General features: G+C 46.6%; 1 protein-coding gene and 1 pseudogene across 1 annotated transcript; one reads left to right on the top strand and one right to left on the bottom strand.

The window, feature by feature from the left end:
* Positions 1–3302: 3302 nt before the first annotated feature.
* LOC118144131 (golgin subfamily A member 6-like protein 26) lies at positions 3303–10903 on the bottom strand. Its single transcript, XM_035255732.3, is given in 9 exon segments — positions 3303–4053; positions 4056–4352; positions 4679–4820; positions 5259–5317; positions 6663–6769; positions 6870–6942; positions 7030–7080; positions 8343–8468; positions 10717–10903. Coding segments are annotated over 9 exon segments (1530 nt in total). The 5' UTR covers positions 10837–10903; the 3' UTR covers positions 3303–3498.
* Positions 10904–14729: 3826 nt separating this feature from the next.
* On the top strand, positions 14730–16321 carry LOC100406106 (small ribosomal subunit protein eS6 pseudogene; annotated as a pseudogene).
* Positions 16322–17345: the final 1024 nt, after the last annotated feature.

Here is a 17345-nt window from a genome sequence, read left to right as displayed (position 1 = left end):
CAGTTTTGTATCAGATGTGTACAGCATGGGATGCCATCCATTGCTCGAGACAAGAAAAGAGGAAGACCTCTGGCATGGGAGAATATAGATGAGCTCTGTCCTGAATGTCATTTGAAGTTCCCAGGGAGAGTCAGGCCTGCCAGCACATTCACTGCTTCAGCCAGCCCTCGAGGCACCTGTGCTCCCTGGCCCTCTGGGCCCTCTGTTCATAGCTGTCAGCTACAGTGGGGGCAGTTGCACAAGGGCCCAGCAGGTCTGTGTGTTTTTCCAGGGGACTGCCATGTGGCTAAGGCCAAGAAGAAGCTGCTGAACAACCTTCTGAACAAAACCCGTTACCACCACCTGATCTTCCCAGCCACCAGCTCCTCACAGCTCATCTCCATCAAGATGGAGCTCTCCTGGCCCAGCGTGGTAGGTGCAGAGGGCAGCTGTGGCTGACTCAGGTGAAGAGGCAGCTCATGCCCAAGCCCTCAGCAATCATTGGCCAGAGGAATGAAATGACTAGAGTTGACTTAGACTTACCGATACATGGAAGGGAGGCTGCAGGAGGGTCCATGAAGTTTATAGGTGTCCAATATTTAACAAAATCATGGTTTTGTTAACAAAGAAGAAATGAGGGTGGGAGCGGGACGGCCACTGGACGGGCAGCCAATGGGCCTGCAGAGACTCTGCTCAGCTGAGTTTCCAGCACGACCATAAGCTTCTCCTCCTCATTCTCTCAGCCCTAGCCTATGCTCTGTCCCCCAGCGTGCTCAACAAGTGATCTTACAGTCTCCCTAGTTGTTGCAGAAAATAACTAGACTGGGGGAGCCGATGGATACGGAGGCCCAGGTGTAGGGGCAGGACCAGAGGCAGTGCAGTGCCCACTAAGCCAGGAAGGGGAGGATCTGCACAGTGGGCATGGCTGCTGTAGGCATGGAAAGGAGACGCAGATGCCAGCACTCCCAGGGACCAATGTCGGGGTCTCCATATGTGGATATGTGCAGATGTGGGGGTGCTGAGGAGGGAGGAGGTGCAGGGAATTTCTCTTGTCTCTATTGACTCTGAGTTGGAGATGTCAGATGACGGAACCATGGCCCATTGTAAACTAACACAATGTCCCCACCCATAGGGTTAGAACCTCACCCCTGGATGCAGCTCTGAGGGGAGCATTCACATGGGGAGAGTGCAGGACACTGTGTCCGGAAGGGAGAAGGAGGTCACCAAAGAGGCTCTGGCCAGGTGGCTGCCTTCTGACACACCGGCCTCTCTGTAACACAGTGGGCCCCCACACACCCAGCCTGTCAAACTACAGCCCTCAAGAAGGCTTTGTCCAGATTAATGAGTGGCTCCCTCTCCCAGGAGGAGGCTGAAGTTTTGGGAGGGCAGCGGAGCTGTGTATGCTCTGCTCCCTCCCTCCACAGCCAGACAGGAAGGGAGGCTCACCCAGGCTGGGGTCTGCCAGGCAGCTGTCACTAGTGAGGGTGAAGGAGCAGGAGGCTCTGCCACACTTTCAGGCTCAGGCTGCCTGGCCAGATCTGATCTGTGGGCCCTGTAGGCTGGCGGAAGCCATCAGGAGGGGGAGGGGATGCAGCTGCCAGGCCCTACCCCTGCAAGTCGCGTTGTATTTCTAAAAGCTTGGGTATACAGTAAGTATTAGGCTGTGGGCTGCTGGGCCAGGAAGGAGTGTTTGTTTTTCAGGGTTTGTTTACCTATTGAATTGATGAGGGAAGGTTATATAGGTACAACCAGTTTAAAGATGGCAAGTTTGAGAGAGCAAGCAGGGATTTAGTGCTGGGGAAGGCAAGCAGGCTTGTGAAAGCAGCTCTGTTAGGGAGGCCAGAGTTCTGTGCCAATGTCCTCAGCATGTGCAGCAGCTGCTGTAAGAGTGTAGGACAAGGATTAAAGCACAGAACTTTCTGGATGATAGAAATGTTCTGTATCTTGAAAGGAGGGGAGGGGATTACATGGGTAATGCATTTGTGAAAACTCATCAGAACATACACTTCAGATCTAGGCATTTCACTGAATTTGAAGTTATACCACAAATTAAAAAGATTTTTTTTTTTTGAGACAAAGTATCACTATGTCACCAGGCTGGAGTGCAGTGGCGCGATCTTGGCTGACTGCAACCTCTGCCTTCCTGGTTCAAATGATTCTCCTGCGTAAGCCTCCAAGTAGTTGAGACTACAGGCATGTGCCACCACACCCTGATAATTTTTGTATTTTCTTAGAGACAGGGTTTCACCATGTTGGCCAGGATGGTCTCAATCTCTTGATCTGCCTGCCTCAGCCTCCCAAAGTGCTGGGATTACAGGCATGACACCACACCCAGCCAAAAACATTTATTAAAAGACAGATGGCGGTGCACAACTATTATCTCAGCAGTTTAGGAGACCAAGACAGGTAGGTCACCTAAGTCAGAAGCTCGAGATCACCCTAGCCAACATGGTGAAACTAAAAACACAAAAATTAGCCAGGCAGTGCCAACACACCTGTGATCCCAGCCCTGGGGACGGTGAGGCAGAAGAACTGCTTGAACCCAGCAGGCTGAGGTTACATTGAGCCCAGATCACACCACTGCACTAGAGCCTGGGCAACAGAGTGAGACTCTGTTAAAAATATTAATAAATAAATAAGACAGAAGGAGATTTTCAACTTTAAAGGCAGAGTAGCTTGTTATAGATTAGCCTCTTCACAAGAACAGTTAGAGAAACTGGACAAACAAAAAAACTGTGCCCCCAACCCCCACCAAAAACAATTGTTGGAAGGTAACTACAGACCTCAGCGAGGACTTGAGTGACCTGGCCTTGGAGGTGGCCCCGACAGTCTGCAGGCCTTTTCCCACATTTGGTTACTGGTAAACAGCATAGGGCCAAGAGGCTAAGAAACTGACTATGAAGGGATAGTTAAGAGGCTGGAAAGCCGAGCTGAACGTTTGGCACTCTCACAGGGCTGAAATGACATCATGAGAATTTGGGTCCCAGTAAGGAGTTGGGACCTTGGTTGGGACCCTGGAAGGGCCACCCCTAGGAGTCCAAAAGAATAAAAATTAGACCAGCTGTCACAAAACCTAAAACCTGCTTTGAACCAGCTTAGTCCCAAACTAGGTGAAGGTGATCTGCCCTTACTCCCATTGTGTGCCATAAAGTCAAAGTCAATACACTCTGGAGGCAGATACAAGTTTACTAGACATGCCATCAGGCAAGACTAAAGGAGAAAGACCACGAGATAAAAAAGACAATAGAAACATACATAGATATGAGGATCCTCAGGTAGAAACTTTAAAATAACTTTTATTAAAATAGTAAATTTGATATTAACTGTATTTTACCACTATATGGATATATATATTTTTTTTTTGAGACAGAGTCTCTCTCTGTCACCCTGGCTGGAGTGCAGTGGCATGATCTCGGCTCACTGCAATCTCTGCCTCCCAGGTCCACCATGTTAACAATGATGGTCTTCAACTCCTGATCCCAGGGGATTCACCCGCCTCGGCCCCTCAAAGTCCTGAGATTACAGGCATGAGTCACCACACCCAGCAAGTATTTTACAACAATTCTGCTCCTGCATTGTCTTCTCCTATTCCCACATCCTCTACTCCTCCCACATCTTCTCCTTCTCCCACACCATGTCCTTCTGCTCTCCCATCTGCTCCACTTGCTCCCACCTCCTTTCCTTCTCCCGTATCTCCTGCTCCCTCAGTTTCTTCTGTTCCCACATCATTGCCTCCTGATTCTCTATCTTCTCCTCCCACTCCCTCAGCCTCTTGTTCTCCTCCTGCATTTTCTTCTTCTGCTCCCTTAGCCGCTCCTTCTCATCCGACAGCCTCTTCTTTTCCTCCCTCATCTTCTCCTCCTGCTCCTGCATCTTTTCCTGCTCCCAACACCTCTTCTGCTCCCAAATGTTTTCCTCCTGCTCCTAAATCTTCTGTTTCTGTTCCCGAATCTTCTCCTCTTGCCTTTGCATTTTCTGTTCGTGCTCCCTCATCTTCTGCTCCTGATGCTGCATCTTCTGTTCATGCTCCCGAATCTTCTGCTCCAGATGCTGCATATTTTGTTCCTGCTCCTGCTCCTGCAATTTTCTTCCTGCTCCCATATTTTCTGCTCCTGCTGCTGCATCTTTTGTTCTTGCTCCCATATTTTCTGCTCCCACTCCTGCATCATCTTCTCTTGCTGCCTCATCTTCTGCTCCTGATCCCGTATCTTCTGCTCCCCCTCCTGTATCTGCTCCTCCCCCTTCCAGATCTTCTCCTCCTGCTCCTGGTAGAGGCGTTTCCAGCGATTATTTTCATCCACCTGTTCTTGGAGCTCTCCTTTCAGTCTGTGAAGCTCCTGCTTCAGGTTCTCGACCTCCTCCTGTAGCTGCTCCTGGAATAGTGAAAGTGTTGGTTTGAACCTCAAAAAGAAATAGACTCATGAGTTAGCCATAGAAATGTCATCTACAAAATAATGGCTTTCATCTACAATGCTTTAAAAAAATTTTTTCTCAGTCCTAACCCTGAGATTCTGATTCCCCAGGCAGGGCCACAATTTGTAGACTTTTAGCACACTCTAGAGGATTCTATGGCAGGACCAGCACCAGGACCCAGATTTTCCAGCTCTGGGCTGGAGCCTTTCCATACCCGGCATGATCCCTAGACCATGGCACCAGATGGATGGGGCTCCCACAACCCCCTGGGGCTGTAGCCTCTCACCTGTGGCAGCAGGAGCTTGGCCCTATTCAGCTTTCTTTGTAGCTCCTGGACATAGAGCTGGATGCTGAACTTCTCAGACTGCAGGAGTCTAAGTTGTTCTTCCAGTTTGGTGTTCTTCCTCTGCAGCTCCTCATTGATTATACTATGGCCAGAGGCAGTAGAGAAAGGCATGAGCGAAGAACAGAAAGGAACACTTTGGTGATCAACCCTCTGCCCTCACCCCACAACCACCACAGAACCGTGGCATTGAAAGGGACCCCAATAATTAAAAGTCACAGGTGGCAGGCCAGAGAGAAGACATGAGTTGCCCAAGGCTACCCCATGAGTCAGTGGCACAGCCAGCACTAGAGCTTTGCTGGGCACACATGCAAATCTCTATGACCCCCTCACCATGCTCCCCTGTGCCCCCCACCTCCCAGCACTCCACCCATGCTAAGGGCCCCCAGACCTCCCATCCGACCTTCCCCCATCCTATGTGTTCCTGTACAGTTCCAGGCTCAGGCCATCCCTCTTCTTTGTTAACTCCTCGTTGCACTGCAAATACAGAAAGGTTAAGTTAGGATACAGCAGACAGAGCAACGTGTTCCTGTACAGTTCCAGACTCAGGCCTTCCCTCTCCTTTGTCAACTCCTTGTTGTACTGCAAATACAGAAAGGTTAAGTCAGGATGCAGCAGACAGAGCAGCAGCTGGCCGACAGGAACAATGGCTGCAGTGACTACTTCACAGCAACACTTCCTCGCTCTCAGTCACACCTGGTATGTTCCCAAGGCATGCCCATGGTCTCCTTTGTTTTTCTTTTCTTTTTTGAGATGGAATTCGCTCTTGTTGCCCAGGCTGGAGGACAAGGGCGTGATCTCGGTTCACCACAACCTCCACCTCCCAGGTTCAAGTGATTCTTCTGCCTCAGCCTCCTGAGTACCTGGGACTGCTGCCATGCACCATCATGCCTGGCTAACTTTGTATTTTTAGTAAAGAAAGGGTTTCTCCATGTTGTTTAGGCTGGTCTCGAACTCCCAACCTCAGGTGATCTGCCCAGCACAGTCTCCCAAAGTGCTGGGATTACAGGTGTGAGCCAACGAGCCTGGGGCCCTCATTTGTTTTTCAAAGAACTCAGTAAGTGGGGAAGGGACAGGGAAAGAGATTGAATTTATAGCTGGCTAAGGAGCCGAGAGAGATCAGATAATATTGCTATTTTTATGACTGTTATTACTACCACTATTAGAATCTTCATTGAGTGCTTTACCAGGCACTGTGCTAACAATCCCATTTAATCCTCACAACCACCAGGAGATGGTTACTATTATTACCTCTATCTTGCAGATGAAAAACATAAGGTATTAAAGGTTAAGTGCTTGCCTAACATCACTGAGATAGAGCTGGAATTTCAACCCCCAGGTATCTCTGATTCTCTAAACCCATTCTTTCCTGGGGGTGGGGGCACAGATAAGAACAAGGAAATTAACCTTTCGTTGGCTTTTTGAAAGGACGATAGGCTGGCATAGTCCAAAACTCAGAAGGTATAAGAGAGAAATACCTCTCATTTACACTGTTCCTCTCTCCTGAGTTTTTAATGAATTCTTACATGTTTTATGTATGTTACCATAATACACACACACACACACACACACACAAACACGTGTTCCCTCTCTCTACACAAGTGGTAACATACTAAAGATACTCTTCCGTACCTTCATGGTACGAGTACCCTAATCCCTACCCAGGACTTGGCCAAGGCCACAGCCAGGTAAGAGCACTTGGCCTTCGATCTCTGTGTCCTGTGCTCACTCCCTACAGCACCCGCAACTCACCCACAGCAGCTGGCTCAGCCCCAGCCTGCCTCTAACAATCACACACGGAAGCACCAAGAAATGGCCCATGCTGCCTCCTGGGAAGGACACTCCATCCTGCAGAAGGAACCTTTACCATCACTCCTCCATCTGGGAAGCCAGATTGCCAGGGGATGGGGCAGGTGGTTGGACTCACCCTGTCCACCACCTTTTTCCATGTGGAGACATCAGACAAAGCCTGCTTCAAGTCCTCCACGTGTTGGGAGGCATGTTGCAGGCAGCCGAAGAGGTATCTGCAGTCTCCTGGAAGAAGAGAGGTTGAGATGAAGCCCAAGGGACTCCCCCTAAAAGCCTGTCAAAGTGCCAGGTTGAAATGATGATGACGGGGTGCCCAGATTCCCACCTTCTAGCTGCCTGGCTGCATTCTCGCTGAAGTATAGGGCTCTCTCCAGGGCACCGATGGTGTGAGCCTGAGCCTGTGGGAGAAAAGCCAAGCATGTGCTGAAAGAGAAGCAAAGAACCTTCTCCAGAGGACAGGAGGGAACTCCACACCCTCCACTCACCTCTACCTGCCTCCTGAGCACTGCCTGATGGTGATGGCTTGGCCTATTTTCCTATAGGAAGAGGAAGACAGAGCTCTTACTAGGGGGTGGCAGAGATGGCACAGCAAGACATGCCCCCCAGGACATTGGAATGCCACCAATGTCCCAGGACAGGACCACCCATGGGACCAGGTTATCGGGGACCCTGTGGGATGGGATGGAATATGGGAGGTGAGCCTTCTTCCCCCAGATGGGAGTGGGGAAGACAAGACTGGGGCCTCTACATCTCAGTGCTCCCCCAAACCCAGCAGTCATGTCAAGGGCAAACCAATAAATCACATTATTTCATCCAGCTGAGCTCGGTTCTGTTGTTTCTATGGGGAGAGTCAAAGGAAGGTGACTGAGGGTGGCCCACTTGACTCTATTCCCCAGGCCAGGAAGCTGTAGACCAGGGCCAGGAATGGAGTTTAGAGTCAAAGTTCTCAGACCCAATGGGAACATAAACTAGTAAACTCTCCTCAAGCTCCCAAAGAAAGAGGTTTTGGGTCTTTGTTGGCTTTCACCCACAGCCACAGAACTGAAAGTCTGAAACTAGATTCTCTCCAAGGGACAGTAACATCAATCTTCAGAGATAAAGTGTGAGAAAAGCCCAACCTTCTGCCAGCTTGTGATTTACAAAGGTGCATTCATTCAACAAATATTGAGCATATACGGGCCAGCTGCTGTTCTTTACAGTGGCGGTATAGGACAGAAAAGGCAGACAGGAACCCTTGGCCCCAAGGTTTCCACTCTTCTTGGCCTTGAAATCCCGGACTCCCAGAGCTAACAGAAACCTGTGATACTCTTTTTTTTTTTTTTTTTTTTTTTTAAAGATGGGGTTTCACCATGTTGGTCAGGCTGGTCTTGAACTCCTGACCTCAGGTAATCCACCCGCCTTGGCCTCCAAAGTGCATGGATTACAGGCGTGAGCCACCACACCCGGCCAGAAACCTATGATACTCTCTAACTCCACCTCCTCGGGAAACACAAGCCCAAGGAGGAGAGGTGTTCACAACAGGCCCTGTACTAGGGATCAACATAAAAACTACAAGAGCAAATCTCATTGAAATGTCACAAATGTAAGTAAAACAATACCACCCCTATTTTACAGATGTGAAAACAGGCCCATAGAGCTCAAGCAATTAGCCCTAAATCATACCCTTAGCAGATGGAGAGAGAGCATTCAAACCCAGGATTCTTAACCAATACCCGGCAATTCTTCCACAATCTTAACTGTTACCCTCTACTGTCCCCTGGGCCCTCTGACCCCAGAAGCCTGGCCAGCCAAGACTCACATCCTCAGGTGAGTGGCAGCCAGCAGAAGTGGTTGTCTCAGGGTTGCTGCCATTATTTATTTCCCTTTTGGTGTCGGTTGCTCCTGTACTAACACCAGGGCTGTTGTGCTGATGATATTCTCTCAGCTGTGAAAACAAGAGCAGTGATACTTATGAGAACTACAAGCCCCTACAGTCACATCCTACTTTACAGGTTTCTTTTTCTTCTTTGTTGTTGTTTTGAGATGGAGTCTCACTCTCTTACAAGGCTGGAGTGCAGCGATGCAATCTCGGCTCACTGCAATCCTTCAAGTGATTCTGCTGCCTCAGCCTCCTGAGTAGCTGGGACTACAGGCACATGACACCATGCCCAGCTAATTTTTGTATTTTTTGTAGATAAGGGGGTTTCATCGTGTTGGCCAGATTGCTTACAATCTCTTGACCTCATGATCTGCCCGCCTCGGCTTCCCAAATTGGTGGCATTACAGGCATGGGCCACCATGCCCAGTCCCTACTACACAGGCTTTACAAAATACTCTTGTGTTTTTGTAATTTTTGCATGGTGGTGCAATCTCAGCTCACTGCAACCTTCACCCCCAGGGTTCAAGCCTCCTGAGTAGCTGGAACTATAGGCGTGTGCCTGTAATTTTTGTGTTACCACCAGGCCTTGCTAATTTTTGTGTTTTTTAATAGACAAGGGGGTTTTATCATGTTGGCCAGGATGGTCTCGATCTTTTGACCTCATGATCCACCTGCCTGGGCCTCCCAAAGTGCTGGGATTACAGGTGTGACCCACCACGCCCGGCCCCTACTTCACAGGTTTTACAAAATACTCTATAAGAGCATCGAATTTAATGCCACCAACAACTGTACGAGGTGTTGTCTCAATCAGTGACTGAGAGGGACTGATGCCGTGGCTAAAACCAAGGCAATAATGGAATTCAAACTCAGTCTCTGACTCCGACCTCTGGGATTTTGCCACAAATCAGCAGCTGCCAAGGACCAAAACCAGAGGCAGTGATAGAAAAGTCAGTATGAAGTAGGCAGGAACTGTACACTGTGTGGTTTAGAGTCATACATCCTCACACATCTGTTAGTGTTAAGAAGGGCACCGGTAGCTTTCCAACATTTACATCAGTGTATCCTCATGGCAGAAGGCAGCCTTTCTGTTAAATCTGAGAATTTAACGGGAAGAGGACAACCCAAGCCTCATTTCAGAGAGAAGTCTTGTATACTCTTAGAAATCTATGTGACTGTCATCCCTAAGTCCACTAATGTTTTGTCTCTCTCAAGAGAATCAAGGGACACTGATGCTTCAGAAAGATGCCCCATATTTACCCTGTGGCACTAAAATTACCCCAGGTTGAGATGAGATAAGGAAGATTCAAGCTGTCAAGTTCAGATTCCCAAGATCTGTTCCACAGAAGAGAAGCAGATCTCACTCCAGAAACCACTGACTGAAGGGCACTCTGGTCCCAGAACCATGGAGAATTCAAATATGAGGTGGAGAACTCAGAAAAAATGTTAAAGTCTCTCTGGAGAATAGAAGCCTGGGAGAAAACAAAACCAAACCAAACCCATTCTCCCATCACCACTTAGAGACATTGTCAACGTTTTGCGCTCACGGGGGAGGTGCAGGCTTTTCACACTGTCAAAGTCTGTGTAAAGGGAGTGAGGCAGCCTGAAACCTCTCACTTCTAGGTCCCACAGTCCCCATTTCTCTTCCAGCTGAAAATCTCTGCTGCCACCAGAGGAACCAAAAACAGGGCAAGAACAGTTAGGGTACTGGGTCCTAAGATCAGGCCAGTCTAGGGGCAGTAATGACAGTTCCTGGGGGACTGTGACGTCACTACATTCCGCTTCTCTGTGGGGTCATGGGGACACATCAGTGTGATGCCTGAGTTGCCACTTTGAGATGTGGTCGGGGCGCAGGGCCAGAACCCAGGTCCTTGGAGACACAAGCCCAAACAGCCCACAGAGCTCAGACTTAGGGTGGCAGGTGAGGGCTGAGTATGGAGTGGGAGCACCAAGTGTCACCTGCCCAAAGTCACCGTGAGGCAACTGGTGAGAGCAGGCACCGGGGGACCCAGGTCCTTGAAGATTCGAGCCCAAAGAACCCAGGGAGGTCGGGCTTGGGGCAGCAGGAGGTGAGGGCAAAGCACAGAGTAGGGAGCCCCAGGAGTCACCGGCTCAAAGTCGCCCTGAGGTGACTGGTGAGAGCAGGAGCAGGACCACTGACAGGGTGGGGCTAGCTGACAAGATTTTGGTGCAGGGAGCCCAGAGGCACTTGGGAGTCAGCCCGGTGTGCCTCAGGAGTGGCACAGACTCTGGCAGCATTCTCCTGTCAGAGGGGGCCTGGGGCTGGGTTGGGGGGCCACCACCTGGTGCGTTTTACCTTTTCCTTGGCCTCCGCCCATTTGCTCTCTCTGGTTTCTTTGGCCATCTCGGGGTGGGGAGGGAAGTGGGGTTGGAGAGGGACATGCGGTTGGGGAGGGTTGTGAGGTTGAGGCCACATCAGCGTGATACAGAAGAGGACAGTGAGATACGTACGTCCTGTCACCTACCACACAGCTGTGTGATTCAGCCAGAGGAGGCGTAACCAGGGCCTCACTAGAACCCAGAATAGGGGTGTGACCTGAATGCTTCAAGCTCATTGGTCAATGAGAAAGATAAAAGGGAATAGAGGCGTGGCCAGGTAGAGGTGTGTCATGAGGAACCTGTGGTGTCACAATGAAGGCTGCCCATGCACCAGCTGCCCCTGCCCACTCCAGTAGAGGGGCAGGGCTGGGTTTCACTTGAAAAACTTTAAAACTTTATTACCTCAAATCCATAGCATGCTTGTTGATGATGACCAGACTGTATTATCCAACATTCCAATGAGATAAAATAATCACAATGATTTTTTTTTTTTTGAGACGGAGTTTCACTGTTGTTACCCAGACGGGAGTGCAATAACATGATCTCGGCTCACTGCAACCTCCACCTTGTGGGTTCAAGCAATTCTCCTGCCTCAGCCTCCTGAGTAGCTGGGACTACAGGCGCGCACCACCATACCCAGCTAATTTTTGTATTTTTAGTAGAGATGGGGTTTCACCATGTTGACCAGGATGGTCTCAATCTCTTGACATCGTGATCCACCTGCCTCTGCCTCCCAAAGTGCTGGGATTATAGGCGTGAGCCACTGCACCCAGCCAATGATTTTTTTTTTTTTTTTGGAAAAAGTTTCTTTTAATCTCCTACATTTTCAATTTTTTTTTTTTTTTTAAAGATACAAGTCTGCAGGGCCCTGTGGCTCATGTCTGTAATCCCAGCACTTTGGAAGGCCAAGTCGGGAGAATCATGAGGTCAAGTAATGGAGACCATCCTGGCCAACATGGTGAAACCCCGTCTCTACTAAAATACAAAAATTAGCTGGGCGTGGTAGTGCACACCTGTAGTCCCAGCTACTCGGGAGGCTGAGGCAGGAGAACTGCCTGAACCCGGGAGGCGGAGGTTGCAGTGAGCTGAGATTGCGCCACTGAACACCAGCCTGGTGCCTAGTGACAGAGCAAGACTCTGTCTCAAAAAAAAAAAAAAAAAAAAAAAAGAAAGAAAAGAAAAAAAGAAACACGTCTAACATCTTTAAAAACACAAAGCCTTTGAGCCGGGCATGGTGGCTCATGCCTGTAATCCCATCACTTTGGGAAGCTGAGGTGGGTGGATCACCTGAGGTCAGGAGTTCAAGACCAGCCTGGCCAACATAATGAAACCTTATCTCTATGAAAAATATAAAAACTAGCTGGGCATGGTGGCGGGAGCCTGTAATCCCAGCTGCTTGGGAGATTGCGGCAGGAGAATTGCTTGAATCCAAGAAGCAGAGGTTGCAGTGAGCCAAAAATCATGCCACTGCACTTCAGCCTGGGTAACAGAGTGAGACTCTGTCTCCAAATAAATAAATAAATACACAAAGCTTTCCACTTAATCGGCATTCAAAGCTCTTTACCAGTTTAAAACAAATACAAGACCCTTCTGAAGTAAGGCTGAATGCTAAGTGATGGGGGAGAGAAAAAGGACATAAATAACTCCTACTCTCATGAGGTTAATCACTAAATCCCATTTTTCTAGAATCACCTGGCCTCTCTAAGTCCTATGAATGAAACTGAATTTCTCATTTGATACTTGGCTATGACTTGCAATCATAAAATCCAAGAATTGTGTTGTATCACTGCGTACTGCTTGTTACCTGAATTTCACATTAGGCTGGGATCAAGAGTTAATTTTTTATGATTTGCTCCATTACCTGTGTGCTTTTATCCCAGACCAAACTAAGCTATTTTCTAGAGTTCTAAAATTTACAGTTCGTATATAAGAGTGGTTCTCAAAAATGCAGTCTTTGCACCAGCAGCACCAGCAGCACCTGGCAACTTCTTATAAATGCACACTCTCAGACCCCACCCTAGACCTGATGAATCACAAACTCTAAAATAGGGCCCAGAAATCTGTGTTGCAATAGGCCCTCCAGGTGTTCAGGAACCTCTGGCATACAGCAGGTAGAAAAAGGTGTTTCCTTCTATAGGTCCAAAGCCAGGGATACTGTATGTTTTGTCTCAATATGAAACAATGACTTGAAATGAAAAGACAGAAATCTCCTTCCTGCTTTCACCCTCCAGCCAATGTGTTTTATTCATATGAATAAAATAGGAAAATGAGCAGCAATCAGAGATTTTGTTTAAAAAAGTATACTTACAGCCTGATTTCATCCAATATTATTTACATCTTCTTACATCGAAAGTTTTAGGAAAGGATCTCACAATGGAAGACTCAGGCACACTAGGAGTTCTATCATAAAAGACCAAGTAGAGCTGAATGTTCAAACTTACTAGAGAAGAAAAGCAGAATCACTGGCTATATTTTCACATTGCATTCAACAGGAAATTGAAGTTTTGAATTTTTATCACCATCATTCTATTCCCAGTTTTAATAGAATTAAACCAGAATACTCCATTCTTCCAAAGCCTCTAGCTAGGCAAAGTTTTATTGTATTGCTTCCTGCTCTTCAAAGCAGATTCCTGGTAGGCACACTTTATATACCTGCAAAGACCCAGAACTAAACAGCTCCATCTGTTCAATATTCAAACAAAAGTCCCATAAACCTCAGATGGTCGGTGGAATATGTCAGCACTAGCACCAAGGCCTAAAATAGAAAAAGATACCAAGAACACCATTAGCAAACAAAAGTAAGCTCTCGGATGAGAGCAATAGTTGGCACCTGTAATCCTAGCATATTGACAAACCAAGGTGGGAGGATTACTTGAAGTCAGGAGTTCAAGACCAGCCTGGGCACCATAGAGAATTCACATCTCTACATTATTTTTATTTATTTATTTATTTATTTATTAGAGACGGAGTTTCGCTCTTGTTACCCAGGCTGGAGTGCAATGGCGCGATCTCGGCTCACTGCAATCTCCGCCTCCTGGGTTCAGGCAATTCTCCTGCCTCAGCCTCCTGAATAGCTGAGATTACAGGCACGCGCCACTATGCCCAGCTAATCTTTTGTATCTTTTTAGTAGAGACGGGGTTTCGCCATGTTGACCAGGATGGTCTCGATCTCTTGACCTCGTGATCCACCCGCCTCGGCCTCCCAAAGTGCTGGGATTACAGGCTGAGCCACCGCGCCCGGCCATCTACATTACTTTTTTTTTAATTAGCTGGGCGTGGCAGCACACATCTGTACTTTTAGCTACTTGAGAGGCTGAGGTGGGAAAAATCGCTTGAGCCCAGGAGTTTGAGGCTGTAGTAGCTACGATCATTCCACTGCACTCCAGTCGGGGTGACAGAGTGAGACCTAGATAATTGCATCTGTGGGGTGACAGAGTGAGACCTAGATAATTACATCTATCCTGCTCCTGCTTACACTAAAACCACTACGTTGAAACACTTTCATTCAGCAGAATAAAAATTAAGTGAAATGTCACTTTGGTGCTTGGCTAGCAAAATCAATCAATGCAATACAATAAAAAATGAAATGAGAAATCACTTACTGAGAGAGAGTCTTTGTAACCTCAATGACAGAGAAAAGCTTTGTATCCTTAGCCTATAAGGAAATCCTTTAAATTTCGCAGAAGAAAATGAATCATTTCCAACATAAAATAACCAATAGGGAAAGGGGCACTTCCCACAAGAGTACAAATAGCCAATGAGCATATGAGAAAGATTCAAAAGCACTAGAAACCAAAGAAATGTAATGAAAACAATGAGAGTGTTTGCTTAAAGATCAGCAAAGACGACAAACGGAAGGGGGAACCTGGAGCTCTGTCCCTGTTGGTGGGAGGATAATCTGAATGAATTTTCCTACAGGATCGTTTCAACATTTCTATTAAAAACCCTAAAACTCTTTTCCGTGGTGCCTGGAAGGCATATTGCTGCTTCAAGATGAAGCTGAACATCTCCTTCCCAGCCACTGGCTGCCAGAAACTCATTGAAGTGGATTATGAACGTAAACTTCCTACTTTTTATGAGAAGCATACGGTGACAGAAGTTGCTGCTGACGCTCTGGGTGAAGAATGGAAGGGTTATGTGGTCTGAATCAGTGGTGGGAACAACAAATAAGGTTTCCTCATGAAGCAGGGTGTCTTGACCCATGGCTATGTCCACCTACTACTGAGTAAGAAGCATTCCTGTTACAGATCAAGGAGAACAGGAGACAGAAAGAGAAAAATCAGTTCGTGGTTGCATTGTGGATGCTAATCTGAGCGTTCTCAACTTGGTTATTGTAAAAAAAAGGAGAGAAGGATATTCCTGGACTAACTGATACCACCGTGCCTCATCGCCTGGGGCCCAAAAAAGCTAGCAGAATTCACAAACTTTTCAATCTCTCTAAAGAAGTTGATGTCCGCCAGTATGTTGTAAGAAAGCCCTTAAACAAAGAAGGTAAGAAACCTAGGACCAAAGCATCCAAGATTCAGCGTCTTGTTACTCCATGTGTCCTGCAGCACAAACAGCAGCATATTGCTCTGAAGAAGCAGCATACCAAGAAAAACAAGGAAGAGGCCGCAGAATATGTTAAACTTTTGGCCAAGAGAATGAAGGAGGCAAAAGAGAAGCGTCAGGAACAAATGGTGAAGAGACGCAGACTTTCGTCTCTGTGAGCTTCTACTTCTAAGTCTGAATCCAGTCAGAAATAAGATTTTTTGAGTAACAAATAAATAAGATCAGACTAAAAAAATAAAAACCCTAAAACTGTTTTATACTATTTTCCACCAGAAATTCTACCGGTATGAATTTATTCCAATAATATTTACTTGAGTCCAATAAATGTATATAGAAAGAAATTCACCTCTGAGGTGGCAATGATTCATTAAATATACATCCAACTATTAAAAATTATGTCAGGATATATTTCTGCAATAAAAATATGCTCAAAATATAGTCAGTGACAAAAGACTATATGTTATGATTTCACTTTTAAAAATGTTTACATGCATAAAAAAGGACAAAAAGCAACAAACCAGAACGTTTTGAGTGACTAAATTAAAGATTTCTCCTTATATTTTGTTATCCAAAATATTACAAAAGGAAGATGATTTCCTTTATAACCAGGGAGAATTTATGTCACTTTTTTTTTTTTTTCTCCTGTATGCATCCCAGGTAAGCTAGACAGCTTGAATCCCTTCTTCACAAGATCAGTCAGCCCATTTTTGGGACATGCAGTACACAAAAGTACCATCATTCTTTTATATATATTTTTTTCCTTCCCTCCTTCCTTCCTTTTTTCCTTCCTTCCATCCTTCCTGTGCACAAAGGTGCTCCATCTTCCTTTTATATTTATTACTTCCCTCCCTACCTCCCTCTCTCCCTTCTTCCTTCCTTCCTTTTTTTTTTTTTTTTTTTTGCTCTTGTCACCCAAGGCTGGAATGCAGTGGTGCGATCTTGGCTCACTTGTGACCTCCACCTCCTGGGTTCAGGCAATTCTTCTTCCTCAGCCTCCTGAGTACCTGGGATCACAGGCGCCCACCACCACACCTGGCTAAGTTTTTGTATTTTTAGTAGAGACAGGATTTCACCACATTGGCCAGGCTGGTCTGAAACTCCTGACCTCAGGTAATCTACCTGCCTTGGCCTACCAAAGTGCTGAGATTGTAGGTGTGAGCCACTAGGCCTGTCCCCTATTTTTTTTTAAATTTTACTAGGTCTGGAAATGTTTTTGTTTGAAATTCTTTTACTGTACTCAGAGTATTTTTTAAACTCTATGAAATTGAGGAAAAGACAAAGGAAAGGCCGATTCCCTACCTTCCTGGGGCTACTCTTCCAATTTCTGCTTCTACTGCTATCTATAAATATCCATTGAGTACTAAAAAGATGGACAACCCATTATATCTTCTTCTCTTAGCTCTTTCTCATAATCCCACTTCATTCCTTCATTCACTTATTATTATTATTATATTTTGAGACAGAGTCTCGTTCTTGTTGCCCAGGCTAGAGTGTAATGGCCTGATCTCAGCTCACTGCAACCTCCGCCTCCCAGGTTCAAGTGATTCTCCTGCTTCAGCCTCCTGAGTAGCTGGGATTACAAGCACGAGCCACTACACCCAGCTAAGTTATTTGTTTGTTTGTTTTTTAGTAGAGACATGGTTTCACTATGTTGGCCAGGCTGGTCTCGAACTCCTGATGTCAGGTGATCCACTCACCTCGGCCTCCCAAAGTGCTGGGATTACAGGCGTGAGCCACCCAGCCTGGCCCATTCACTTATATTTTATAGGGTAATGTGTACAAATACATAGTTCAAAAAATGTTTAAATATAACTATCTATAAAAGCATGTGGCATAACCACCTACACACACCAAGTTCATTTTGGAATGTGCCTTTGATGAATCCTCTATTTAAATCACCGCAAAGTCACAAGGCAAAAACGTTAGCCCTCTTTTTAATTTTCATTACATACAGCAGTATGTAGCAAAAGACTCCCTTGAGCAAAGCAACTGTACTCTTTGGGGATCAATTTCATATGGTAAGTAAATATATAAATGAGTAAGCAATTGAACTAT

This window comes from Callithrix jacchus, chromosome 9 (assembly GCF_049354715.1).
Source record: "Callithrix jacchus isolate 240 chromosome 9, calJac240_pri, whole genome shotgun sequence".
In the NCBI taxonomy this organism is placed as follows: Eukaryota; Metazoa; Chordata; class Mammalia; order Primates; family Cebidae; genus Callithrix; species Callithrix jacchus.
The sequence above is the reverse complement of the archived record's forward strand: the minus strand, read 5'-3'. Positions and strand labels throughout refer to the sequence as shown.